Source organism: Haliotis asinina, chromosome 3, assembly GCF_037392515.1.
Source record: "Haliotis asinina isolate JCU_RB_2024 chromosome 3, JCU_Hal_asi_v2, whole genome shotgun sequence".
NCBI lineage: Eukaryota > Metazoa > Mollusca > Gastropoda > Lepetellida > Haliotidae > Haliotis > Haliotis asinina.
The window spans coordinates 12,663,581-12,689,870 of NC_090282.1; the positions used below are offsets into that span (position 1 = coordinate 12,663,581).

Genomic DNA, 26,290 nt, shown 5'->3' on the forward strand with positions numbered 1-26,290 from the left:
CAAAAAGTTGCTAACTGTAGTATTATATTTCCATACAATCCTCCACAGCAGCCAGTAGCTAACGATAATACCTAGTGTAGCGCTTGCAATAGAGCACTTGCATACACACTGGATATCTCCCAGATCGAAACGCAGTGCAGGGGAGTTCCTTTGTCAAATACCATAGTCTAATTTGCTATACGACTGACATAGAAGATTCAGAATTCTGAGGGTGAAGGCTGTTCAAAGGTCATGTTGAACTTAGGGGAGACAGAGACAGATGCGAAAATCATCTTCAACGGTTCTCATATACGACCAGTGCTACCAGGTCCCGCTTAACACGTGAGTATACGTTTTCACTCAACTGTAAAGTCTAAATGGTGCTAATTCCATTTGATACTGTGAGGGGTTGTTGATGAGTGAATGTCTATGGTGATCGATTCACGGTAACGGCGAATGAAATACATGTAAACAAACAGTTGACTGTGTGTACACGATTAGCTTGCGAGGAGCACGTTCTACAGCGGCACTACTTATCCAGTCATTACTGTCATGCGATACAGTGTTGGCATATTTTTGTACGTACTTCAGCATACGTGCTGTATTTATGTGACGTGCTCAACTCTGTGGGCTAATGTTTGCCGCCGTTATGTACATCGATCCAGTCAACATGTAACATCCAAAAGCACAATGTTGTTATTAAGGAATGATGTTACAAAGGAATACAATGTGGCTGGATTAGCCATGAACTAGGATATGCTATGCCAAGATGTGTGCTATTTATGTTTAACCGCAGTCTTAAAAAAAGGAAACAACGTCATTAAAATGTAATGTCAAGATCACAGCAAATACAATTATCTGTGGCGAATCACAAGAATGTAAATGTTTTGGACGTTTGAAAAGAATCATACTGAATAACATTGAAACCGTGTTTCTTATCACGCCTTCTGTATTTTACTAAAGACGTAACACGTATGTGCAAGCATAGTTTACTTTTGAGAATAAGCGTAATGTACTTACTAACTCCATATATATGTATACGCACACACACATATACAAATCTGTGTGTTTGTGCACGTGCACCTGTCACATTCATTATTCCAGATTTATAACCGAAGATGCCATTACTCAAGCTTTATCAAAAGCAATATTTCAGCTTTATAACCGCAGTTGGCAGCATGACAGCATTCAGTAATGTTCTAGTTTTATTGCCACAAGTAGCAACATTGCAGTTTTATCACCAGAGTCATCAATATTCCAGTATATTTAGCATCGTAAATATATATGAGAAATTTGGACTTTCGATTATATGAAATACTTTATCATATGTTATCCTAAGGCTGGTTTAATGACGATTTATCATAATATGGAAGAAAGGTGAATGCACAGGAACAGACAGAATGACAGAAAGTATGTAGATTTCGCATACCATGGGAATGAGGATCAATCATGCACCGGAACTTGTACATTTATATCGGATGTTGTTCTGTTTGAGCAACCAGTATTTTCATATTCTCTCATTCACAAGTAATTGTACACCTTTTATGATGTCTTTGATCTCGTATCCCTTACAGCTGTTTCTGAAGAACAGTAACAAAACATCCCCAGGCATTATAACGTTAAATGCGACGCACATTCGGTTTGTAGTATACTACAGGGCAAGGCCGTTTAGTCGTCATGTATAAAACATGAACTGGTCCCGAATGGTGCCATTATGTACAAGAAAAAGTGACCCAGTTTGAACCAGAATCCTTTGGGAGTCTGGGTGAATGGATACAAGTTATTGATCATTTTCCCTGGTGAATCGCAATGCATAGTGGCCAACACTGCCTCTATTACAGTGTTATTCAACAGGAATGGGATGCCCATCTTTGTGTTCCACAGACGTGTAGGAAACATGAGTTCTCAGTTTAAAATCCCAGTGATTTATTCCAGGTTTGTCAGTAACATGCACTCTCGCCATCGTTGGTTTTATTGGGGTCGTAACTGTTTGAAATCTAGGATCACTTCACTTCATGAATTGTTTCGCAAATGTTTGAATTACAGACGGAAATTACCTAGTTGTTAACACCTGCCATCATCTGAACCTGAAGTCAAAGCATACATTTGTATACATACAATCACTAGTAATAATCCCAACGTTCATTTCATTTAATTGTTACATTATGTGTCAAAAGCTCACTGTTGAAACTTAGATCTATATCATTGCTCTACTTCCTTCTTTAGTCTCTTGTAAACCATTGTGTGTTTCCAGCAGCTCAGTCGATATGCAGCTATCGCTATGAAGATGTGGACGGCCCTACTGGGTGCGGTGCTTATACCTGGCTGCCTGGTGTTGAAGATCTCCAATAACGGCTATGAAGACTTGGTCGTGGCTATCCATAAAGACGTTCCGGAGAACACTGATATCCTGACAAATATCAAGGTACGTAATCAGCGTGAAGAGAGACTGATATGCATGATGCAGAGTTTGAAATATTATCCCTTCCATCAATTTACCCAACTGAACGGGAAAAGGAAATGGTTCTGAGGCCGCACAGTCTGTTCCGTATCTATGTCTAGAGATTCATAAAAGTGACAAACATCTCTGCACACGACTGTTTCATTGGTGATGAATGACTGTATAATTCCTACAATACACCTTCCCTGTACGTTCAGCAGCATTCCAGAAGTTCTTAAGTCTTTTCTGTCTGCATTCCACAACATCCGGAGACACGGTCGAGCGTGTTTTACTAGTATCTACAAAAACTTCAAAGAGTTTATTCAAATATTGCTAAATTTCGATTTGATCACGTTAACACAATTGAAGACCTCAGAAATGCTTCGAAACCCTTTCATTTAAACGAAATTTGTACAACTAACGTATCAGTGACAGAAATCATTATAAAATTTCCTATTTTGGCTTGTGTCATGCAATCCTATGTTTTTCAAGTGTAATATTGACTAGCCTTACTACTTGTTTATAACGGGTGCCACTGATGGTACAAATACAACAGACCTATTTGTAACATGTGGTCTTGTGCATAGAGCGCAGGTAAAAAATCAGGTGAAGTTAAGCAGTGTCGTCCACCGAGTGTCCTTGGATGACCGTGTTTGGTAGCTAAACTCCTAAGAGTTCCTTGGACTTTTGTCCTGTCCCGCAACAAGGCACCTATGTGGCCAAAACTAAGGCAAGGGAATTTCTTCTGTTCATCAGAATTCAAATTGTTTCTGTTCACCAGAAGAAAATGAGTACTCGGTGGTATAAATAATGTGGCTATTCACTTTCTAGCTCCTCACAGGCAGCTTTAGTTATCAGGGGTAATAATACGCATCATGTTGTAAGCTCTTTACGCATGTCCCTGATGTGTGGAATTGGCCGCTATGTAGTGGTTTGATTCTTTCATCTCCGTCGATGGATGTACCTCAACATCAAGCAAGTCAGTGTGTGGAGTTCGACAAGGCCCAGTGTATTGAGTTTTATCCTCGTGCGCTTAGAGCATGCTAATGCGCGGAATACAGCTGTTTGTAAATACACGTACTATTATTGTATAAGTGACCAGTTATCATTATTAGTATTATTTTACGAATGGTTTGCTTTCAGTAGAGAGTTGAAAGAACATTGAAACTGCGTCTCGTATATTTATTCTCACAGGTTTTGCCTCTTGCAGGCTGGTGCATGGGGACTTTTTGTATTGTTTCATTTTAGAATCCACAATAATGCTCTACCAGCTGGTAAGTCACACTTGTACGGGACTTGGATTAAACCAAAGATAATTAGAAAAGGAAAGAATACACATATTGTGTTCATATTAGAGTTTACTTTGACACAAGTAGCGCTGTATTACAATTCACTCACCTGTCGTACTTTACCGATAGATACATCCACTGACGCCTGCCATTAGTATGTTGTCAATATGTTAAATAATCCTGTGATATTACGGAGAGGAAGTACCTGTATGTATATACTTCGATCGGGCAAGAATATTTTAGCATGAGGAAAGCCACTGTGTATGATGATGTCCAAACAATTTGCTTCAACGTTAGTCAAGCAAAATATGCTCCGGCCCATATACACTGGAGTTATATATAAATATTATACATATGGTGCAGTAATTAGAAATTAGTAATCCAAAAAGCAACTCGTGATACAGGCAGAAAATGTTATGACTTTACTAAGAAGGATCGACAGAATTATATATCAGATTGTTACGTTTGATAACAGCATATTTGATATAGTACGACAGCATTATTATAACATACCGGAGAGTTGATGAAAGAAGGAGTTTAAAAACTAATGAAGGTGGCTCACATAGATAATATTCAGCTGCATATGTCGTCAGCACATCTTCAAAAAGAGGACATGCAAGTAAAAATGGATTTCATGTTCCACATCTAAATTACACTTTGGGCACTTTCTTTTGCATGGTTCAATATAATGTCGTCCTTCGTTTACCAGTATGTTGATCAAGCCTAACCTAAAACGTATAAACGAATACCTTAATTTCTTTGATGTTAAAAACGACAGATATTTCCCCGGCTGGAGTAGTGATTTCCACATTCCGTAAGAGTCGTGCCGTGTACTATTATCTATTACTGAATGCCATTCTTGATTAAGACTTCTTTTTCGAAACTGCGTTAAAAACAAACCTGTCTCACCAACTGACTGACTCAACCATACAAAACATTCACCATGATCAAAGTTTGCTTACATGAGGTGCCGGCATCATTTTACCAATGTTGTCCAACTGAGCAAGCATGTTATAATTATAAGCCCTTTTGGTGGTTCCTGTTTTTGTACCACAACCTTAAGCTTCTTGACTCTGTTCACAATCAAAGTTTAAGACTCTGTCTTGGTTCCTTTAGAACTTCGCCTTTTCACAGTCTCTACGTCGAGACTGATGAACCATCTCTTGACCAACGCCGTATAAAATTAACTTTACAGTACATCACAAAACTGTATTCCAAGGACTCCATACCTGCATATAGCTGTGCCTTCAATCCCTTCTATGAGGAACTGTACAACAAGAAATCTTCTCTTGTTCCGCCTTTTGGGCTCAGAATTAAGTTTATTACTGCTGCCGTCATTGTGATGGAAAATATACCTCCTTTCCGTTATGTTTCTTCACCTCCTTGGCAACTGGTTAGACCACAGGTCGATCTAACATTACCTGCATTTGAAAATTCAGAAACTACAATTCGACATCGTCTTCTGTTGGTTACCCAGCCACGTAGGCATTTCTGGGAACACAATGGCCGATTTTGCTGTCAAGGCAGCACTTAACAAATCAGCGACATCACTTCTTATTCCATACACTGATTGCAAAGTTAGCATTAGAACTTACATCCGTCATCTGATGCAGAAGAAGTGGGACACCCAAGTTGATTTCAATAAATTACATGAAAACAAAACCCTATATCGGTTATACACACTTGGGATATCAGTCCAGATTTGAAGAGGTCATAATGCGACGATGTTTTATTGGCCACACAAGATATATGCATAAATACCCATTGAAAGGTGAGGATCCTCCGTTCTGCATCCCTTGAGATGAAAAAATCACAGTCAAGCACGTCCTGCCTAACTGTGTTGAATACTCCATCACAAGGGATACCTATTTTAAATCACGAACTATGAATGATCTTTTTAACAATGTAAGTTCTCATTTAATTATTGCATTTTAAAAAGAAATGGATTTGTTGACTGATTTGTAAATAGATAAATATTTTATGACTGAGTAATAACTCAAATTGTAAGTGGTAGTACCCTAAAGGGAGGTTTACGTAGCGTGAAATTATTGTCCTCCTGAGACACCAAGGGTCATCAATAGCCAATGTTTACGTGGTATTGTCTAACATCGTTTTCTGCTTTTAAAAATACATTCTAGCTCTAACTCTAGTTCTAACTCTCTTTGTGATACTCCGGCTACTTCACAGTCCGAAGATGACTGGTTCTTCAATTAGCATTTTTTGGTGTACCGTTCCAAAATTTTCAACGGGGTTTGTAGTACAACTCCCGATTCTGATAAAAGGATCACGTCGTCAGAAAATAAAAAGTAAATAGTTTTAAGAGATCTGAAAACATTTGGATACCATGCTTACCATCTTCGATACTCTCGTAGTACAGTTTGCTAATTAATAGACAGGGAAAATAGAACTGGACACATCCTTGTCTTAAACCGACGGGGCAGTCTTATCAACACCACAACGTTCAAAAAACCTTGACATTAACATACACTGCTTTCAAAATTGAATACATTCTATCTTTCAGGCCAGGACTACTCAAAAAGTACCACAAAGAGTACGATAGCCAGAATCAAATGGTTCACGGAAATCAAAAGCTACATTTAGTTTACGCTTACGACGGGATAGACATGTATGTGCTATGTAACAGTATAAAGATATGATGTCATACTTGGCCCCAGTTCCACAAACCGATCTTATTACTGTATATGATACAGTCGGACTGTGGATATATATATGTGAATATGGACATGGGTTCCTCTTCAAATTACATGGGACAGTTGTAGCCGTGGGATTGGTCTGGGAAGTGGCCCTTTTCGTTCAATATCTTATTCAGAGCTAATAGCAGCGTAATATGATTGGCTCGTTTCCTGACGTGGACACAATCGGAGATAACTAGATCGTCCACACGATCTCGTTGACTGTCAAATGAGAAGATATCCTAATAAATCTTACGACAGAGATTACTTCACGTTATTTCCGTTCCTTGATTTCCAGTGCAATTCTCATAACAATACTGTATTGATGATACATTAATTTGCGTTTAAGTGACTGAATACAAAATGTGATGGAAGAAAACATATCAAGGGATTTTGAAGGGGATTGTGGCTGTTGGCACTTCATTGTTAACTAACGATCAAATGCTATTTCATTCCTACTGGTATGCAGGGTTGGGAATATCTTGAAAAAATGATTGATTCTTTAGCTATCACATATCGGAACAGAATCATCGTTCAGCACAACTTTGTGGCTGGTGTAAAATCTGTGTTACACGACCAGAGGGTTTATGTATTGTGGAATATCTGTTCAAGTTTGTTTTTTTAGGTGGAATGACCATTGTCCTAAATTTAGGACAAGAATATCAGATAACACGCTTTATTGTAGTGGATATGTGCCGTTTGGCAGAGCCACCCTCTCTTTGTGCAAATTGTTCATGAGTGAAAGTATGGCGTTCTTACCCTTTCTTGACCTGGTATCAAATATCAGTTATCCATTCATGTTATTTACACATTATTCTTTGCACATGAGAGTGTTGATATAACACTCCTTTGAGCGTAATGTGCCCTCCCCGCAGCCCTAAAACCCACCCCTCCATTAATGACGCAATGATTGCGGGCAGCCCATCCAAGAGATGATCGGTATCGGTAAATTACATAATTATGATTATAACAACCGTTTTAATAGATAAAGTATGGAATCCAGGGCAATGACATAAACTAACCGGAACCCTTTAAATCGAAGGCATATTGTGCTACACTTCATGATAATTAACGATCAAAAGACTTATTGTTTTAAAACAATGATTACATTCAGTCCACATGACTCAAAATCATTGAACAAACCCTATTACATCATAATGATATAGTTTTCAATTTGCAATTTCTGGTCTGTCAACTGAAGGTGATAACACAACTATTGCATGATATTAATACTCCAAATGAACAGCACAGTTGTTTTGCATACATCCAGATATGCCTAAAATATAACTCAGAACATTATGTACAGAATATTGGGCAAAGAAATTTATTAAATTAAACATGGACAAATTTGGCAAAACGTGGCAGGGAAAATATGTTATACAAATTGTCAAAAAGCTGTATCCGCGCTTGCTTCAAATCTTCGCACTGGGTTTGCATCTTGAGATGTGACGCTACATTGAACCGAAAACAAAATATTATTTGTATATTACCCACGTGTTACCATGTCTGTTCACGTGTCGGTGTGGACTTGACATTCAGCAGAGATTGCCTTAGAAAGTAAATAGGATGTCGTTTTCTTGTGTCTGTGATTAAGCCGCTGCCACTGATACTGCTCGATTCGCGCCAAGAATTCACGTGAGGTGATATCGTTGCTCTTTGTGGTGCATATGATAACTGATAAGCCATGTTAAACCCATGTCATAATATTTCATACTCCAGACAATCATAAGTGGAGCCTCGTCCTACCTGTACAGAGTCACCCGGAAGCGAGCCTATTTCCGGGATGTCGTGATCCAAATACCGGAAACGTGGACACAGAACGATACATGGAGAAGGTCACAGAAAACGTTTCAACAGGCCGATGTCCGCATCGACAACCCTCATCCGCTACATGGCGAGACTCCTTACACCTTTCAACCAGGACAGTGCAGGGAGCCAGGACTCTACGTTCATTTCACACCCAGCTACATTCTCGATCATGATGTTAACAGAATTAGCAACTGGGGTGATCCAAGTATGTTATGGTTTCACTTTGTCCCTTTCATGTTATTGCAATGGTACAATGTAAACAAAACAAACAAAACAATCAAAGCTGACGCAAATATTACTCATATTTCTTAATGAAGTATACCTGTTTTTCTGTGCCAGGTCGTGTTTTTGTCCACGAGTTTGCTCATCTGCGGTACGGTATTTTTGATGAGTACGGGTATGCCCCCGAATACCCAACTTGGTACCTCGATGGTGATGTCATCAGACCCACTGGATGCACAACTGAAATAGATGGGCGTTTTATGCAATCCTACAAACCTTGTGATCCCAGACTCAACACAAAAGGATGCGTATTCGTGGCAACCAGCCATGGGAATTCCAGTGCTTCCTTGATGTATATGCCTCACCTAGAGTCGGTACGTCACGAAGGTGCCAGTTGGACTACTCCTAACTTCCTCCTAAATTCCGAAAAGTGACAACTGTGTTTTTGTTTCTCTGTTTTTGCTCCTTTGTCCACTTGTTTCCATAGTATTACATAATGGCTGGCAACAACAGACTGACTAGTGACAGTCAGCCATGACTAAATACTTTCTACCGCGAGAAGAAACCTAATCCACAATCAGAATATATGTGATTAATTAATGACACAATTATCAAAACAGGATATCAAGATTAGAACCAAAATATCGCTCCCAACTAGGAAACCCATCCCAACTGTAAAACCCATCATTGCTGTCAGTAACGCGAACCCTGCCATCACAAACAAAGGTTTTCCAGCATGTAATTAGATGTATATAAGTAGATGAAATTTAATGTTAATGTTTATGTTTGGGGGATGAGTGTGACATTTTGGTGAATCATTCATGATACATATACTATATTTCTTGTTGACTGTTGATAAACGCTTCGTTAGAACAAATTATCATGAAAGAGTTTACCACAAGTTTTAAGGAATATATGATGTGGGTGTTTAGTTGCATTCCTTATGAGGCGTGACAGAATGGAATATACTCAGTGTGTATATAACATTTCTTAATGAAATATGGAATTCAGGTTCTTTTACCATGAAATCGCTCATTTCAGGTACATGACTTTTGTGAAACAAATGCAGCAGATCCCAAATTACGTCACAATAGCCTAGCAAACAACGAACAAAACCGAAGATGCAACCGTGAAGGCACATGGGATATTATCAAAGGCCACGCTGACTTCCGGACAGTGAACGTCCCAGTTGACCTTTATGACGTCACACCGAGGTATCATCTGGCCTATGACAAAAAGGAGACCCGAGAGGGTGTTCGGACATGCGGGAGGCGCATCGTAATGTTACTAAACACATCAGAATCTATGCGTAAGGTAAGTCATTGATGTTAGTCAATGCGAGATGTCCAATTCCACTCAACCAAAACGCTCCCCTCACCGCAAATTATTTGCAATACTCAACTTGTGACTGTTTTGTTTAAAAGGATACTTTCCCCCACGAGCCTTCATCTTATCAAAAACTCTTCTGACATGGCCATTTGTTATTCCACATGATACATTCATCGACATCTGCGAAACGTGCTTCCTTTGTAATATGTTCAAAATACAAATTGCCAGTTCTCAAGGGAATATATGATAACGGAAAATCGTCCCCATAGTGTCCGCTCAGCGACGACCAGTCACATACTGTCAGACAATATGGGCATCAACGCGAGGTGCTCGACCAGACGGTGAGTCTTTGCGTCGACCTCCTTTTGGTGCCGACGATAATGGGCTCCTTTCTCTGAGTATGCTTCATTCCACGTTAGTCTGAAAGAATAGGGCTTAATGCAGTATCTTGCCTTACACTATTCATTCATGTCTCGCCTGTGGACAGTGCCATGGATGAAATGAAACGACGTTAGAAACGGGTTCCAAATACCCAAACAACGTTGCAGCTAAACATTGTACACTGACTTTCCCTTCCTGTCCTGAATCTGTATCGGCCCACATGAGACACAGTTGGAGGCTTCAAAGGAGGATGCACTCAATACTGTCTGTCTGGACTTGCTTAAGAAACTGGAACATTACTGATTTGAATATGGCAGCAATGGTCCTCTGATGTACTGTTTCCTTCTGACGTTGCAATTTGTATGGAAATAATTACATTTGCGGGGGTAATTTATACTGAGCGATCCTCTGTGCGTTGCAGGTCACAATGGCTTTTGCTTTCGAGTATGAATCTCACTGATACAAATACATTTTGCAGAATTATCGCTTCTTCAAGCTGACTCAGTTTGCTGACAAGTTTATTAAAGACATCCTCCCACTGGGTTCAGAAGTGGGTGTGGTTACCTTTGCGTCTACAGCATCTACCTTGACACAGATGATCTATTTGTCGAGTGAGGAGGTCAAGGCCAATCTAACGGCGAGACTTCCGAGAGACGAGGAGGACTACACTGGGGGCACTGCAATCGGTCTTGGCCTTCTCAAGGCTGTTGAGGTGCATTGTTTGATAGACCGTTGTCTTCATTTAATAATTGATGAGAGCTGGTACTTAACATGAATACAGTAAAAACAATGTTCGATTTATTATCGTGGATGATTCAGGAGGGGTAAAAGCTCATTCATAAATAAATTTTAAGTGGAAAATTTGTATAGACTGGGAACGACGTATAATACATAATTCAAATTGCAGTATATATGCAGGTCAGCTGTATTTAACTATCACTTGATAGATGTTTACTGAAAGAGATATGACATCATATTAAAGGGTATGCGTATGAATATAGCTGCTGTCATCGAATGGGCAATCACCCGCGGGCTGCCGAATAGTCCTTGTTGTCGATGGAAGTGAAACCGGAAATCCACAGATTGCCAGTGTTGTACCGGATATTGTCCAGGCCTCAGTTACAGTCCATACAGTAGCTTTCGGAAATGCTGCTGATACACACCTGGCTCACGTAGCAGCTGCCACAGGTGAGAAATAAATTGGAACATCATTGCAAGTATAGGTTGGTCGGTTGCTTGTTTTGCTGTTTAACTCGGTACTCAGCTATATTCCATCTACAAGGCAGCGACTGTAAACAATCGCGTCTGGACTCAAACTACAGTGATGAACAGCATGAACATAGGTTTAGGTCAGTGGGGATACAATGACATTTGTCAACTAGCTAGGTCTGCGGGCCTGCCTCTTGTACGTGGTCTGCGAAAGACACGGATATTCACAATTGGTCGTATGTAAATAACTGAACGTAGCTGTACATACATTTGAGCTATAAGTGCTCATGAATCACATCATTGCAACCACATATGCTCACTCTTAGCAAATGTAGGTGTCGCTGTCGCGTCTTACTTTGTCTCCAAACATTTTGGGCATTTGTCTTCAATGGATACCTGAGCAGTAAATAAACGTGAATCAATATCAGTCTTTAAGAACTTGTCTGGTTCGGCACGCATGAAGATATTTTATATCGTATAGTATGTGTCCGTGTCTATTGCTGGTATTTGCCAGATATTCTACGGGTATCTGCCTGTATTTTGGGGGGAAATCCCAAATGCTTTGGACTGGAAAAATATTCGAAAACAATAAGCGACCCTACCGTCCCATACTACACAAATGTATCATCCCTGCTCTACAAATGCAAGAATATGAGGATCGTTGGCGTTGGGCGATGTGTTTTGAAAGCATGATGCATAACGTTATCCATGTCCTTTTACGGCATGGTATTAATGGGCCTAACGTCCATGACCTCGGTAAAACATGGTATAGGACGTGTGTTATTTGTTCTCTACAGGAGGAATGTATAGTTACTACTCTGAAGGAGACAATTCCAGTATACTGGATTCGACTGCCACGAGATTACTTCCCGATTTGTCTCTATGTTCAGATGCTGAAACGACAGAGGTATGCAGTTTAAAACAACATATCATCTAAAACATGTAGCCATCTTGAGTGCTCTCTGAAACCTTTATTAGTCGATACAAGCACTGTTAAGGTCGTGGTTTATTCTTATAATTTCACATACTTTATTACAGATATTATACTTTTGTTGGTATCGTCATGGCGCTTTTTTCACATTTATTACAGATTTTCAGCCAGGGACTGGCTTTGACAACGTCCATGCCCTACTTCACTGATAGCGTCTATATTGACTCCACAGTAGGAAATAACACCCTCTTTACCTTCACTCTGGCTGCCAACACCGATATAGAGGTAACGTCCACTTATGTAACATTACCTTATCAATCACTGGTTAGTTTATTTGATATCAAAGGACAGTACACCTTGGCTGCCAACACCGATATAGAGGTAACGTCCACTTATGTAACATTACCTTATCAATCACTGGTTAGTTTATTTGATATCAAGGACAGTACACCCTGGCTGCCAACACCGATATAGAGGTAACGTCCACTTATTATATCATATCACCTTACCCTATCAATCAGTAGTTAGTTTATTGGATATCAAGGACAGTACATCTTGGCTGCCAACAGCGATATAGAGAAAACGTCCACTTATATGACCTTACCTTATCAATCACTGGTTAGTTTATTTGATATCGAGGACAGTGCATCTTGGCTGCCAACACCGATATAGAGGAAACGTCCACTTATATGACCTTACCTTATCAATCAGTGGTTAGTTTATTTGATATCGAGGACAGTGCATCTTGGCTGCCAACAGCGATATAGAGGTAACGTCCACTTATATGACCTTACCTTATCAATCAGTGGTTAGTTTATTTGATATCAATGACAGTACATCTTGGCTGCCAACACCGATATAGAGAAAACGTCCACTTATGTGACCTTACCTTATCAATCAGTGGTTAGTTTATTTGATATCGAGGACAGTGCATCTTGGCTGCCAACAGCGATATAGAGGTAATGCCCACTTATATGATGTTACCTTATCAATCAGTAGTTAGTTTATTTGATATCAAAGGACAGTACACCTTGGCTGCCAACACCGATATAGAGGTAACGTCCACTTATGTAACATTACCTTATCAATCACTGGTTAGTTTATTTGATATCAAGGACAGTACACCCTGGCTGCCAACACCGATATAGAGGTAACGTCCACTTATTATATCATATCACCTTACCCTATCAATCAGTAGTTAGTTTATTGGATATCAAGGACAGTACATCTTGGCTGCCAACAGCGATATAGAGAAAACGTCCACTTATATGACCTTACCTTATCAATCACTGGTTAGTTTATTTGATATCGAGGACAGTGCATCTTGGCTGCCAACACCGATATAGAGGAAACGTCCACTTATATGACCTTACCTTATCAATCAGTGGTTAGTTTATTTGATATCGAGGACAGTGCATCTTGGCTGCCAACAGCGATATAGAGGTAACGTCCACTTATATGACCTTACCTTATAAATCACTGGTTAGTTTATTTGATATCAATGACAGTACATCTTGGCTGCCAACACCGATATAGAGAAAACGTCCACTTATGTGACCTTACCTTATCAATCAGTGGTTAGTTTATTTGATATCGAGGACAGTGCATCTTGGCTGCCAACAGCGATATAGAGGTAATGCTCACTTATATGATGTTACCTTATCAATCAGTAGTTAGTTTATTTGATATCAATGGCAGTACATCTTGGCTGCCAACACCGATATAGAGGTAACATCCACTTATATGACCTTACCTTATCAATCACTGGTTAGTTTATTAATTTTGATATCAAGGACAGTACATCTTGGCTGCCAAAAGCGATGCTGAGGTAACATCCACTTATTATATTATATCACCTTACCTTATCAATCAGTAGTTAGTTTATTTGATATCGAGGACAGTACATCTTGGCTGCCAACACCGATATAGAGGTAATGCCCACTTATATGATGTTACCTTATCAATCAGTGGTTAGTTTATTTGATATCAAGGACAGTACATCTTGGCTGCCAAAAGCGATGTTGAGGTAACATCCATTTATCTGACCTTACCTTATCAAACACTTGTGAATTGGTTTGATATCAAGAAAGTACCTCTTGGAAGAAAGATGAAATTACCATAGTTATGTTAACTACCTCAGGTACATCCACGTATCGCCTGTGTCATATACCACACCAACAGGACTGGATAAACATGTTTAATACAAAATGAGTACTTGAAAAGGTTATCTTATAAATTCCGTACTATTCGGATTACCTTTCCAAAGGTGTCAATAATCATAGTTTTGCAACAGGGAAATATGGTTGGCTGTTGGTTACAACCACGTCCATGAAGACCCAGGTTAAATTGATCTTCAGCAACCCGTGCTCGTTGTGAGAGGCGACTAACGGGATCGAGTGGTCAGACTCGCTGACTGGGTTGACGTTCTCTGACTTGGTTAACTCATGTCATCGGTTCCATAGCTGGAGTATTGCTAAATGAAACTAAACTAAACTCACTCACTCACTCGTTCCACCCGATCTCACAGCTATAATTGCCTTTGGTATCATTGAACACAGAGAGTTTGACCAGAATTACATTGTTGACAGATTGGCTGACCTGTTGAACTTCTCAAACCAATTACCGATGCGATAAAGCTAAAAAGCGTGTATCACAGCTGTCGACACTGACCGTCTGTTGCAGGTGAATGTGAGCGACCCAGGTGGGGAGGTGTATAACCGGAGTTCAGCAGAGTACAGCAGTGACGCTGAATTACAAATTGTTCGGCTGAGAATCCCCTTTGCGAAGGTGATTTAAGTCAGTTGGTGTCAATGGCGAAACAATTCACGCTGCAGGTATTATCTGTGGGCTGTCAGCCAGCCTGTCTGTGGTCGTTAGTCATACGAAACTTTGAAAGAAATCACGTTTTGACTTGCTGACTTGCTGTGATTTACTTTCAACTCTTGACTCTTTCCATGAGTGCAATCTAAGATATGTGGGAACCAAGAATGGTTGTGGATCCCTATAACAAAGCGACCGCAGTGGTATTAGAAAGCATTAGCAGATACGATGCACTATCACCAGATATATATCAGGCTTGAAATTAGAACCTGAAAATAGGATCACTTTTCGTGGTGGCCCGCAAACGTACATTGTCAACAATATGCCTGCTTCTAAGGTTGATCATCATCCTTAAAAACAGATTGATACTATCATTTTCTAAGTATTCACAGTAGGCATGTCTGACAAATTGCATTAATGTCATCGTGACACTTAAACTCCCGAAACTGCAATTTAGCTGAGAGCCAAGTGCAGCGTTATATCTTTATGGCGATCAAAATTTCAGTTAAGCCTTTTTACGTGCTTCTCACATGTTGAGACTTATAAGGGCATGTTGTTTTTGCTGGTTATGAATACAAAGAGGACAATATGACACTTGCTGATAAGATGTTTAATGAGGCTTGCAGCACTCAGGCCTTACAACAGGTTTCAAATGTTTCCATGGGGAACTCGTGAAGAGCATTTCTTCACTTGTCATATCAATGACCAAAATTAAGCCCCCTGCTATTCCCTGTTTTGAATTGTACCATATGTCCCTCCAAATAATCACTTTTGTACGTGTTTGTGACAAAAGCCACCAAAGTTGTAGGATTCACTCTCCGTTCCGTGTATTGACAATCATGGAGACTGATTCGCTAGGAGATGCTTATGATAGAATCTGGAGGAGACAGATTTCTCATCGAAATCGTTAGTTTTTTGCAATATGTTTCAAATTAATCGTGTATTTTCAAACTAAACAAATTTGATGCTATTAAAAAGGATTCTCCCATACATCATTTTGTCTGTGTTTACTCGCGGTAAAACATGTGGTTAATATTTAAGACATCATGTTCTCAGGCGTTGATGTGTCATATTTCATAAGTGTGTTCATTTGTAGCATAACACTGAGTGTCTGCTTTACATTTTAAACACGGTCTAGCCAGGGCGATGGAACTTCACTATTCACAGTAGATCCGTTACCGGTTCACGTTTAGAGTCCGTGACAGTCGTTGTGAGGTCCCTACCGATGGTGAACCGCAGTCCATACGAGATCGAGACATGGCTCAGTACAGTGACTACAAACGTCACTGACACGCTCCCCGTCGTATACACATACGTCCATAGGGGTTATAGCCCCATCATCAACGCCTATGTAAAGGTGACTGTTGACAGGTCTCCACAACCAAGTGTAACCCTAACGCTAAAAGACAATGGACAAGGTATGCTTATTTAAATTGAAATAAAGGTAAAAGTTACTCGTAGAAACAAAATAAAATTACGAAAAGACCAATAATAACGAGCAGTTTGTTTGATAGTTATTATACAGTTTGAAATTATTCTTTCTTACAGTCGTCGATGCACGGGCTAATGACGGTGTTTACTCGGCGGTTTTTCTTGACTTTACAACTAACCAGCGGTACAGCATGCAGACAAGTGTGGCATCGGTAGAACACCAGACCCTTATCATTATTTCCGGGAACTCCGGAGCCGAAGCTTACTCCATCTTTCAGAGTATGTCAAGTACATATCTCGGGCAAGATTTATTTAACAAGGAGAACACTTTCAGTTTAACACAGTGCAGTTATAATGCAGAACCAAAGAATGACAGTGTCATCTTACCATTGTATTTTCAGTGCAAAGCATATCTGTGAAGAGCAGGAGCCCTGAGCAGGCAATGTCCAGTTAACTTATCGTTTTCAGTGTATACTACCTTGTCCACACAATCAGGTGCTTACTTATGACAAAATGACTTTCGAAATTTGTTGTTTTACAATTTTAATAAAATATGAACTCTCGATATTTCAAAGCATATTGTATGTAAGAAATGTACGTAACATATATTATATTTGTGAATATAGGGTCTCAGAAAAATTCTAGTACGTTGGGTTAATAGAGTAAGAGTTTGTTACACAATGGCTAACACACAAACTAGCGATCTTGCCCATTCAGGCACCGCAGCTTGGCATTCAAACAAAGAAAACACATTAATTCTTGCAAAGCCTATTTAAGTTTCATTTTCGATACAGTTTTGATACAGAATGCATGGCTACATTTGAAGATCAGATGGAGGCACCCATTGCTTGCATATTATTGACTGCGTCATTATCCACATTTGTCCATTGAGGTATCATATCACATTCAGTCAAGTGTCTTCAAACAAATTACGAACTGTTTGAGGTCGTCAAAAGCTGCCACTATACAGAGTGACACTTCTTTCAGACACATCCCGGCCTGTTCGCATGGAGCCAGCTGAAGTATTTACAAGAACTGCGTCGCCAGGAGCTTTGGACGTCACTGAGTTTGATAGTTCTGTAGACATGTTTCCCCCAAATGACATATCTGACCTTCGGGTTGTAACCTCAGACTCCGGAGCCTTCACAGTGACTTTAAACTGGACTGCTCCAGGAGATGACCTCAACAAAGGAACAGGTAACTGGAACGAAGCTGGTCGTAATGCTAACCACTTGTTTGTTATCCAGAATGTTGCAGCAGGGCAACGGTTTCGCTAGTATACTAGTATACATCCTTCAAGGTAGTGGAAGTCCGGGATATCTGTCATGCTCAGTATATGACGTGACAGAACTCACGACCCTTGAAGATCCGGGGTAGAATAGGTCTTCATCAACCCATGATTGTCACAAAAGGCAACTATGCCAGTCGTAAGAGGCGACTAACGGGGTCGGGTGGTCAGGCTCGCTGACTTGGCTGATACATGTCATGGCTTCCATGGGTCCCAAATCGATACAGCAGGGCAACGGTTTCGCTAGTATACTAATATACATCCTTCAAGGTAGTGGAATTCCGGGATATCTGTCATGCTCAGTATATGACGTGACAGAACTCACGACCCTTGAAGATCCGGGGTAGAATAGGTCTTCATCAACCCATGATTGTCACAAAAGGCAACTATGCCAGTCGTAAGAGGCGACTAACGGGGTCGGGTGGTCAGGCTCGCTGACTTGGCTGATACATGTCATGGCTTCCATGGGTCCCAAATCGATACAGCAGGGCAACGGTTTCGCTAGTATACTAATATACATCCTTCAAGGTAGTGGAATTCCGGGATATCTGTCATGCTCAGTATATGACGTGACAGAACTCACGACCCTTGAAGATCCGAGGTAGAATAGGTCTTCATCAACCCATGATTGTCACAAAAGGCAACTATGCCAGTCGTAAGGGGCGACTAACGGGGTCGGGTGGTCAGACTCGCTGAGTTGGCTGACACATGTCATGGCTTCCATGGGTCCCAAATGGATACTCATTCTGTTGATCACTGGGTTGTCTGTTCATTCTATTATTTACAGACCGCCGCCATATAGCTGGAATATTGCTGGGCGCGGCGTAAAACTAACCTCACTCACGTGCCATCTTCTCACCTTTGTCACTTTTCTCAGGAAATGCCTCTCAAACAGAAATAACACAATGATTCTTGTGTTCCATGTTGACACAAATGTATGTTTATCAAGTGTTCCTGTTTGCTTTTGCACTGTTGCTCCATGTTACACAGCTGAGAGATACGAACTCCGTCTTGGTAGCAGTCTGAGGCAGCTGATCGAAAACTTCAGTACAGCCCAGCTGATTGAGACGAAGGATCTTAGGAACGGTTCCCTCACGCCTAGCCCTGCAGGCTCCGAACAGCGCGTGGTTGTTAATGTGGCAAGAGACTGGAGAAATAGTGCCTACTCGTTCGGGGTCATTGCTATTGATGATGCAAATCTGAGGTCACGTGTATCTAATTTGCAAAGTGTGTCCTTCAAACACACACGGATTCAAGGTGAGATTTACCACTATATATCACTAAGAAAGTGAAATCCCAAATATGACATATGTTGTATATCATTAGAGATTGTAAACCCAAAGTCACTGTGTTCTGTAATCTGATTGGTTGAAAAACATGATCAAATGGTATTAGATTCCCGGAAACTGCAAGACTATTCACTGCGTATTCACCTCGCAAACAACTGTTTTGTTGAGTCATCAACTGTGGTGACGTCATTCAAATCATATTGTGACGTAAAGTCAGAATGACGTCACATATGAGCTACTCCTGACGCTACCATGGGAACCAGCTGAAACGGCCTGTTGATGACAGTTCACTGCTGTACCCGAACTCGATGTAAACGAGTGCAGACAATAAAACCCTTTGGTTTACTTTTGTGTTTACGATTTATGTCGATAAACATCATGTGTTGGCCAATTTCCGGGTGTTATTGAGTATTTGAAAGCACGGGAATGTTTCATTTGAAACCTCCGGCTGCTGACACCAACACAAATACAGTGTAAACTTCTTCTTTTCCTCCATTTCAAAAACTATATATGAGGACGTGTTAAAGTGTTCCTTTGTGGATGTTTAATTTCAAAGTATTGTAGAATTATATTAGACATACAGTTGTCTCGATGGCTGTCTCGAAGTAACAGCTTGAACCCTTCGTTTGCTTTCTCCGCCGATCTTTAAATTTCTTCATTCGACTTGAACCTAGGGCAACTCGGGGTATTTACGTTGATCTCTTCATAAAATGATTGTTTTAAAAACTAAATACAAATAAAAGTATACGTTAATACCAACCAATAGACTTAAAGTGAACTTGGAATGCCATTAATATCTACTTTTCAAAAAGATGAAAAGAAGGCGGTAGTCTTTTTCCATTTATGTACTTTAGCCGTACCGGTTTTTGATTTATTTTAGAATCTTTATACTAGCCTTTCTTAACTTAGACGAATAATGGTGTCCCTGGTAAAAAGATAGGATACAAATCAAAGCCTGTTGCAGATTGTAAATCACACAGCGCACATTGATTCACTTCTTTGATCGGGAAGTGTCCAGTATAGCCGTGTATTATTCATATATCAAACGCCAAAGAATTAATGCATTTTGCTGTATTTGTAGGGGAACCCAAAGACATGACGCCTCCGGGGAGGATTACAGATCTGACGTTATTGCATTGTGATCCAGTTAGCAAGACCTTCACCTTGTCCTGGACAGCCCCTGGTGGTGACGGATACACTGGCACAGGTAGGTCCACATTTGACTCACAGTCACCGTTTCTTGGGGAGAAAATGTAGTCAGCATCGCCTACCGCTCGTAGCTAGCGGCTAACAGAATGCAGCCGGGGTGATTTCATTGATAACGCTTGGTGTTGATGATGTTGTTTCGTTTCTGTAGCCTTTCTTGTTTTGGTTTGATTACCCACTTCTTGAATTACAGTAATGCTGCCCATGTACGTCAGTCTTGTCCGAATTTGTCCAAGTTTGAGTACCAATGAACCACGCGATCAACACTTGTGTGCCGATCATAATGTCAGTCTCAGATTTGTCTTGCCTAGATATTAACTTTTACGTCATGTAGATTTCACATGATGTGCCTCCATTACTAGAATATCTTATTGCGAAACATATCTTAGAAGCGCCCGCGAATTTTAAAACTTCTTTTTATTGTAAATTGTAAATGGCCAGAAGGTTTTAAGTCCGATCATCTAGATACAGCTGTGCAAGGAAGAATGTCACACTTGTTCGCGATACGCGAGACACCAGTAGATATTCTTTAGGTTGTAAATTCCTTTCTAGGTAGTTTTTTCTCTACAAACATTTCCTATCCTCTTGTTCTGTCAGTGCCGGTCGTGTCATAACAAAGCAGAGAAATGATAAGAAACTGATCGACTTGTATAGAACCTGAATAGAACTAATTCGTTTTTGGTTTTTTTGGTTGCTTTTGATGTGTCAAAAATCGAAGCTCCCCATGAGGTCAGTCTCGTCATTTCCACCAGCGGGTCATTGAACTTCCATCTCCTCACCTAGATTACCGCAGTACCGAACAAGATTCAGCATGCATACACTTCTTTGCCTGGTGAAATTTCACAAGAGCTGAGTTTGTCTGAGTTTGACAAAGCTAGGGAGATATTCAGCAATACCTACCAATGACAGTCCAAATATAGTTACGTTATAACCATCTACACACTGGTGATGATAAATGACACACTGGTGATGACAAGATTGGGGTAAGAGAACCTGGGGTAATAACGTACTGATGTAGGATGTTTAACTCCGTCAGAAGACATAGTTCGTGGTCTTGGAATACGGAGTAGAAGACACAACATCGACTGACTCTCATGTCTTTTCCTGGACATATTCTCAGATCTGTGAACATAAGTTTGAAATGTTTACAAACACACATCATTTATTCACTACTGATTACGAAGTACTCTATCAATATGCTAATACTATGTCTGTATCGGCAGTTATGATCAAATTTCCAAAAAGGCAAACAATATTATATATTAAGTGATTCTACTCACATACCTTCTTCATCTTCTTCTTCTTCATCACTACCTTTCTGACGTAGGCTGCGAGTACGGACTTTTAGAACAAACAGGGTCCAATGCTCCACTTGTTCCTGTTTGTATTCGATGTTTTAATAATACATCACGTGAATGGCTTTGTATGTCCTCCAAATGGGCTATACATCATTTCAAGTCAATATCAACATTTGCGTACTAAACTGATTTCTTTGTTGGGCATTTATAGAAGTTGAACTTGAGTATCCATAAAAGTATCTACATTCAGTTAACGTGATGTCTTTATATCCCAAACTGTTTTAAACAATAGTGTTATGATTAGCATTTCTAATGATATATGTAGCTCCTCCAAGATGCTAACCATTCTTTTTTTTATTTCCGTTAGGATAATAAAGAAATTATCTCATCTCACCTATTAACTCACAGTATGCATATTAAATATTTTTAGAAATGATATTTTCAATCCAACCACCTGATGTATAAGATTATTACTTGCACGGCATAAGCAATATGCGCGTTGAGGTCTTAAGTAGCTGTTGTGATACGATCTAATTTCAACAATATATGGAACCAGAGACCATATAATATCTATTACATGGTCTCTGATGGAAACAATACAGGCATGAATAATAAACGCTTATTGGAAATGTCGGTCCTTGATCAGTAATTTGTTTTGATGGTTTTGCCACATATTTGACTATGTCCTACCATCCAGTTAAAGAAACCCCTCTGCTTTGTGTCATTGCCGTTAACCTGCAGTTAGGGAAACTACATGGTGGGGGCAAAATGTGTCATACATGTTGATTAATATGTCCAAGTAAAATATTGTTTTACATGATTTTAAATATTGTACATCATTTACATGATAATTAAATAGAAATAATTATGAAAGTTATTTCCCTGTGGTTACTAAACCATTTGATATAGTTACTACAATACAGGAATATACCTGCCTTATAAATGAGAAATTGGTTTAAAATCAACTATTCACTCTAAACAAACTTGCACACCTGTAATGACGGAACATGGCGAGGTCTGCCACTGCCAGCATGGAGCGACCTACAATACAAATAAATATGTCATAGTGAAAATATTATTGTGACATTTACATGATTACTATATAGAAATAGTGAATGTGAAAGAGAGTATTGAAAGTGAATGGTTACTAAACCATTGGAATAGTTACTTGAATACAGGATTACACATGACCTGTAAATGCGAACTTGTTTTAATAGTAACAATTGACCAGAAACAAATTTGCATAGCTGTAGTAAGGGAGGGTTGCCTCTACCAGCGTGGTGTATGACAGGCACTTGGCACATGCGGCTTTAATACCACCAGAGTGCACAGACTGCAGGAATATCATGTGCCAGAACCCAGGTCTTCCCTGAAAGCTGTTAGGGATACAATGATAAATTTGTGATCAGGAGTGGTATGCTACTTGAACAATTCAACGCGTGCACACATGTATTCAACCTGTGGCACATGTTGGTCAAGCGAGATAACAGGAATGGTGTGATCAGGTTTGCTGGTTTTGCTGATGGATGTCATTGTATCCCTGTTCCGTAGTTTGATGCTCATGATATAGATCACTTGTCCAATTTCGGTTATTTAGAGGCAGTCAGGAGCATACTAGCAAGCCCTTTTGTCGTACAAGCCCAACAGATTATAAAGCTTCATGTTTAGATCGTATTGAGGGCTTGCCCAGCCTTTTTAGCAACAATCATGTGAAAGTCCCACCTTTCTTTTCATTATGGTAGCTAGGCCCCTGACAGCTACCATGCAGAGGAACACTTTCTGAGTGCGGCATCGAACAATATAATAATTGTTCGCTGTTTCAGTCAGCCGGTACGAGATGTGGGTGGGAGCGACCATATTCGACATGAAGACAAACTACCACAGAATGCATCTTGTCTCAAAAGATGAAATTATCAACGGTTCCATCCTGCCGCTACCCGCTGGGAAGAAACAACGCATAGCTGTCAGCTTGAAAAGATATGGACCACGTGAAATATTTGCTTTTGCAGTACAATCGTACGACAAGGCAGAGCTTCCATCAGAATTATCTAACGTTGTCCGGGTCAACGTGACCGAATATAGCACTGCACTGAAAGTGATTGAAGACAAGGAAGAGGAAGATTTGAGCTGGATTGGACTTGCAGAAGGATTAACTGCTGCAGCGGTTATTACATTTTTTGGAATAATCATTTTCGTAGCCGTCAAATGGAAAATAATTGGTCAAAAACATGTAATATGAACATGCATGATAGCTAAATTTAAGCATTCCTCGTGAAGTGAAGTTCTTTGTTATGAAGCAATTCCATATTCCTATTTGTAAATATATTTAAGTCATACGCTTCAATACGAGCAATGATGAGTAAATATATTTAAGTCATACACTTCAATACGCCTCTTAAGCAAGTGCAGTGGTGAGCAAATATATATTCAATCTGTACTGAACGATTTCTACAACCGGTAAATGCTGCCGAGTTCGCTTTGTCTGTTATCTCTTCGTTGACATTGCGGACATTAGTTGGTTCCTTATCATTTTCCTGTTAAATAATACTAAAGTTATTGACTATTTTACCTTGTATTGCTTCTATCACGCTTGTTTTTTGGCACGAGGAAGAATCAACAAAACACGACCATTTTCGGTTTTTGAAGATGCACTCTCTGGTCGAGCCCATGGGCACTGAAAGTCAGCCACTGGTGTGATCATCATTTTGACAGAGACATTAGCTAAATCATAGAAGTCTAAAAGGCACCTTTTGGAATATGCTTTCATAAATTTTGCTAGCACTTAAAACCAATTTTGTGTTCTCCATTTCGTTGCAGTGGAACGACAACACATTGTGATATTAACATTGTTTTGGTAAGAGAGTTTAAGTACCCTGGGTAATGTACATAGATAATACGTTGGTGTACAAAAAATAAATATAAACGTCTAATGTTGCTGTGTCCTTACTGATGATGGGTATGCCATTTCTTAAACTCTGCGTGTGTGCTTTTCAAAACCCCTTTGTAATTGCATTGTAAATACAAATTTAACCATATTTATGCCATACGGACTTTTACGGAACTGAAATGTTGAAAGCATGCCGTTACATCATTATATGTTTCTGACGTCTCTTTCGCGATGCAGGATGCAGGATGCAGGAATAAGACTGTTGTTCAGAATTATTGATCTTTTTCTGCTCGATGCTGTCGGTGTTTAGCGTTATGTTAATGGAGTTTACCGCTGATGGTGTTATTGATGCTAGTAACCCTGCTATGAATCCTTTTGTAAATAAATATCACAGTATCTGAGACATTGTATATATATGTTTTAAAAAGGCGCAACGATCTCTTGTTAACTCGTTTGACACGGCGCAGAATTAAAACTAAACAATCTTGACACAAATGGCGGACGATTGCCAGGACGATAAGGCCACATAAGAGGGTTTGGTCAAAGCAGGCCCTCTCATTAGTCGACTCTTGCTATCGTCCGCCACTTGTGACAAGATAATTTAGTTGAGGGTCAAAATTGGCTTTCACTCGACTTGTAGAAATAACAATAAAGAACTGGTATGTGTTATGAGTGGTGATCGATAGGTCAATTACCCGTTATTACGTTTAGATGAAGTTTTAATCGATTGCGTGCGACGGTAGCGTAGCGATCGGCAAAACAGGCGGGTGGGATACACCGAAGTTGTACTGTGAAGCTTTTCAAGTCGGGGTCATCTCAATTCTTTTTTTCTTTTTTTTGAAAAATCGTTAATCCTGGCAATGACACGAGAGCTTGTGGGTTCAAGGAAACCAATTCATAATATTCAACAGCTACACCATGAAGTGCTGATCGAATTGCATACAGGAACAAATACATGAACGATGATGATGTCAGTGTCAATGCATGTGTTTCGAAACAACATGAAGACGTTGCACCATCTTGCCCAATGGAGTGTTAGCGTTTCCCACGCGTTCTCCGCGCATAAACGTGATCGAAGCGTTCTTACAATGCAGCAGGAAGAACTGATATTACAAAGGCTAACATTCGTTTTCATGAATCTGAATTACTGTCAGCAAGTCAGGTATACTCGGAAAGTAAAACCAATATTGTAAGACATTTTAGCTTCTAGTAATAGAAGCAATAATGAAAACACACACGCGCGTACACAAACAAGCGCACAAGGAAACCAAATATACAACATAAGAGATATTATTGGCTTATGGTAGACACATATGATTATCCGGTTTTTTATCCAAAAGCAATCATGGGATAATGGCTAGATTCTTTCTCCGGATTTTGATGCGTCTTTACGTTCTATTCATAGAACGTGCAATGTATTCATATTCGTCTAACTTTTAATTGCCTTTCGAGAGAACATGATATGACCCCATCTGGCCCCCGTAATCTTTCTCGTGACTATATCGCTGAAATATTCAGGAGGTGACATTAACTTTTTTACTAACTCACACGTGACCACGTGAGTGTGAAATAGTCCGAAGTGCACAAAGGTGACCGAAGCGTGCTTACAATGCACCAGGAAGAACTTAATATTTCAAAGGGTAAAGTAACATATTCTAGTTTCTAGTTCTAGCGAGCGAAGCCGAGTGGTGGCTGGCTGGCACCATATCTGCCTCGCATCGGTTGGGAAATATGTTGAAATATGTCGATATTGTATCAACATGATCATCATATCACAATACCATTACTT

At 39.8% G+C, this 26,290-nt stretch overlaps 1 protein-coding gene across 1 annotated transcript; it reads left to right on the top strand.

The window, feature by feature from the left end:
- The first annotated feature begins 250 nt into the window (after nucleotides 1-250).
- LOC137279233 (calcium-activated chloride channel regulator 1-like) lies at nucleotides 251-24,899 on the top strand. The gene is made up of 16 exons (XM_067811735.1): nucleotides 251-321; nucleotides 2,234-2,404; nucleotides 8,121-8,415; nucleotides 8,550-8,806; nucleotides 9,474-9,746; nucleotides 10,621-10,854; nucleotides 11,144-11,330; nucleotides 12,149-12,258; nucleotides 12,442-12,567; nucleotides 14,965-15,069; nucleotides 16,241-16,520; nucleotides 16,651-16,812; nucleotides 17,521-17,730; nucleotides 18,812-19,078; nucleotides 20,192-20,317; nucleotides 23,438-24,899. The coding sequence occupies exons 2-16, from the start codon at nucleotides 2,261-2,263 to the stop codon at nucleotides 23,851-23,853; spliced, it is 3,192 nt and encodes a 1,063-aa protein (XP_067667836.1). The 5' UTR covers nucleotides 251-321; nucleotides 2,234-2,260; the 3' UTR covers nucleotides 23,854-24,899.
- Nucleotides 24,900-26,290: the final 1,391 nt, after the last annotated feature.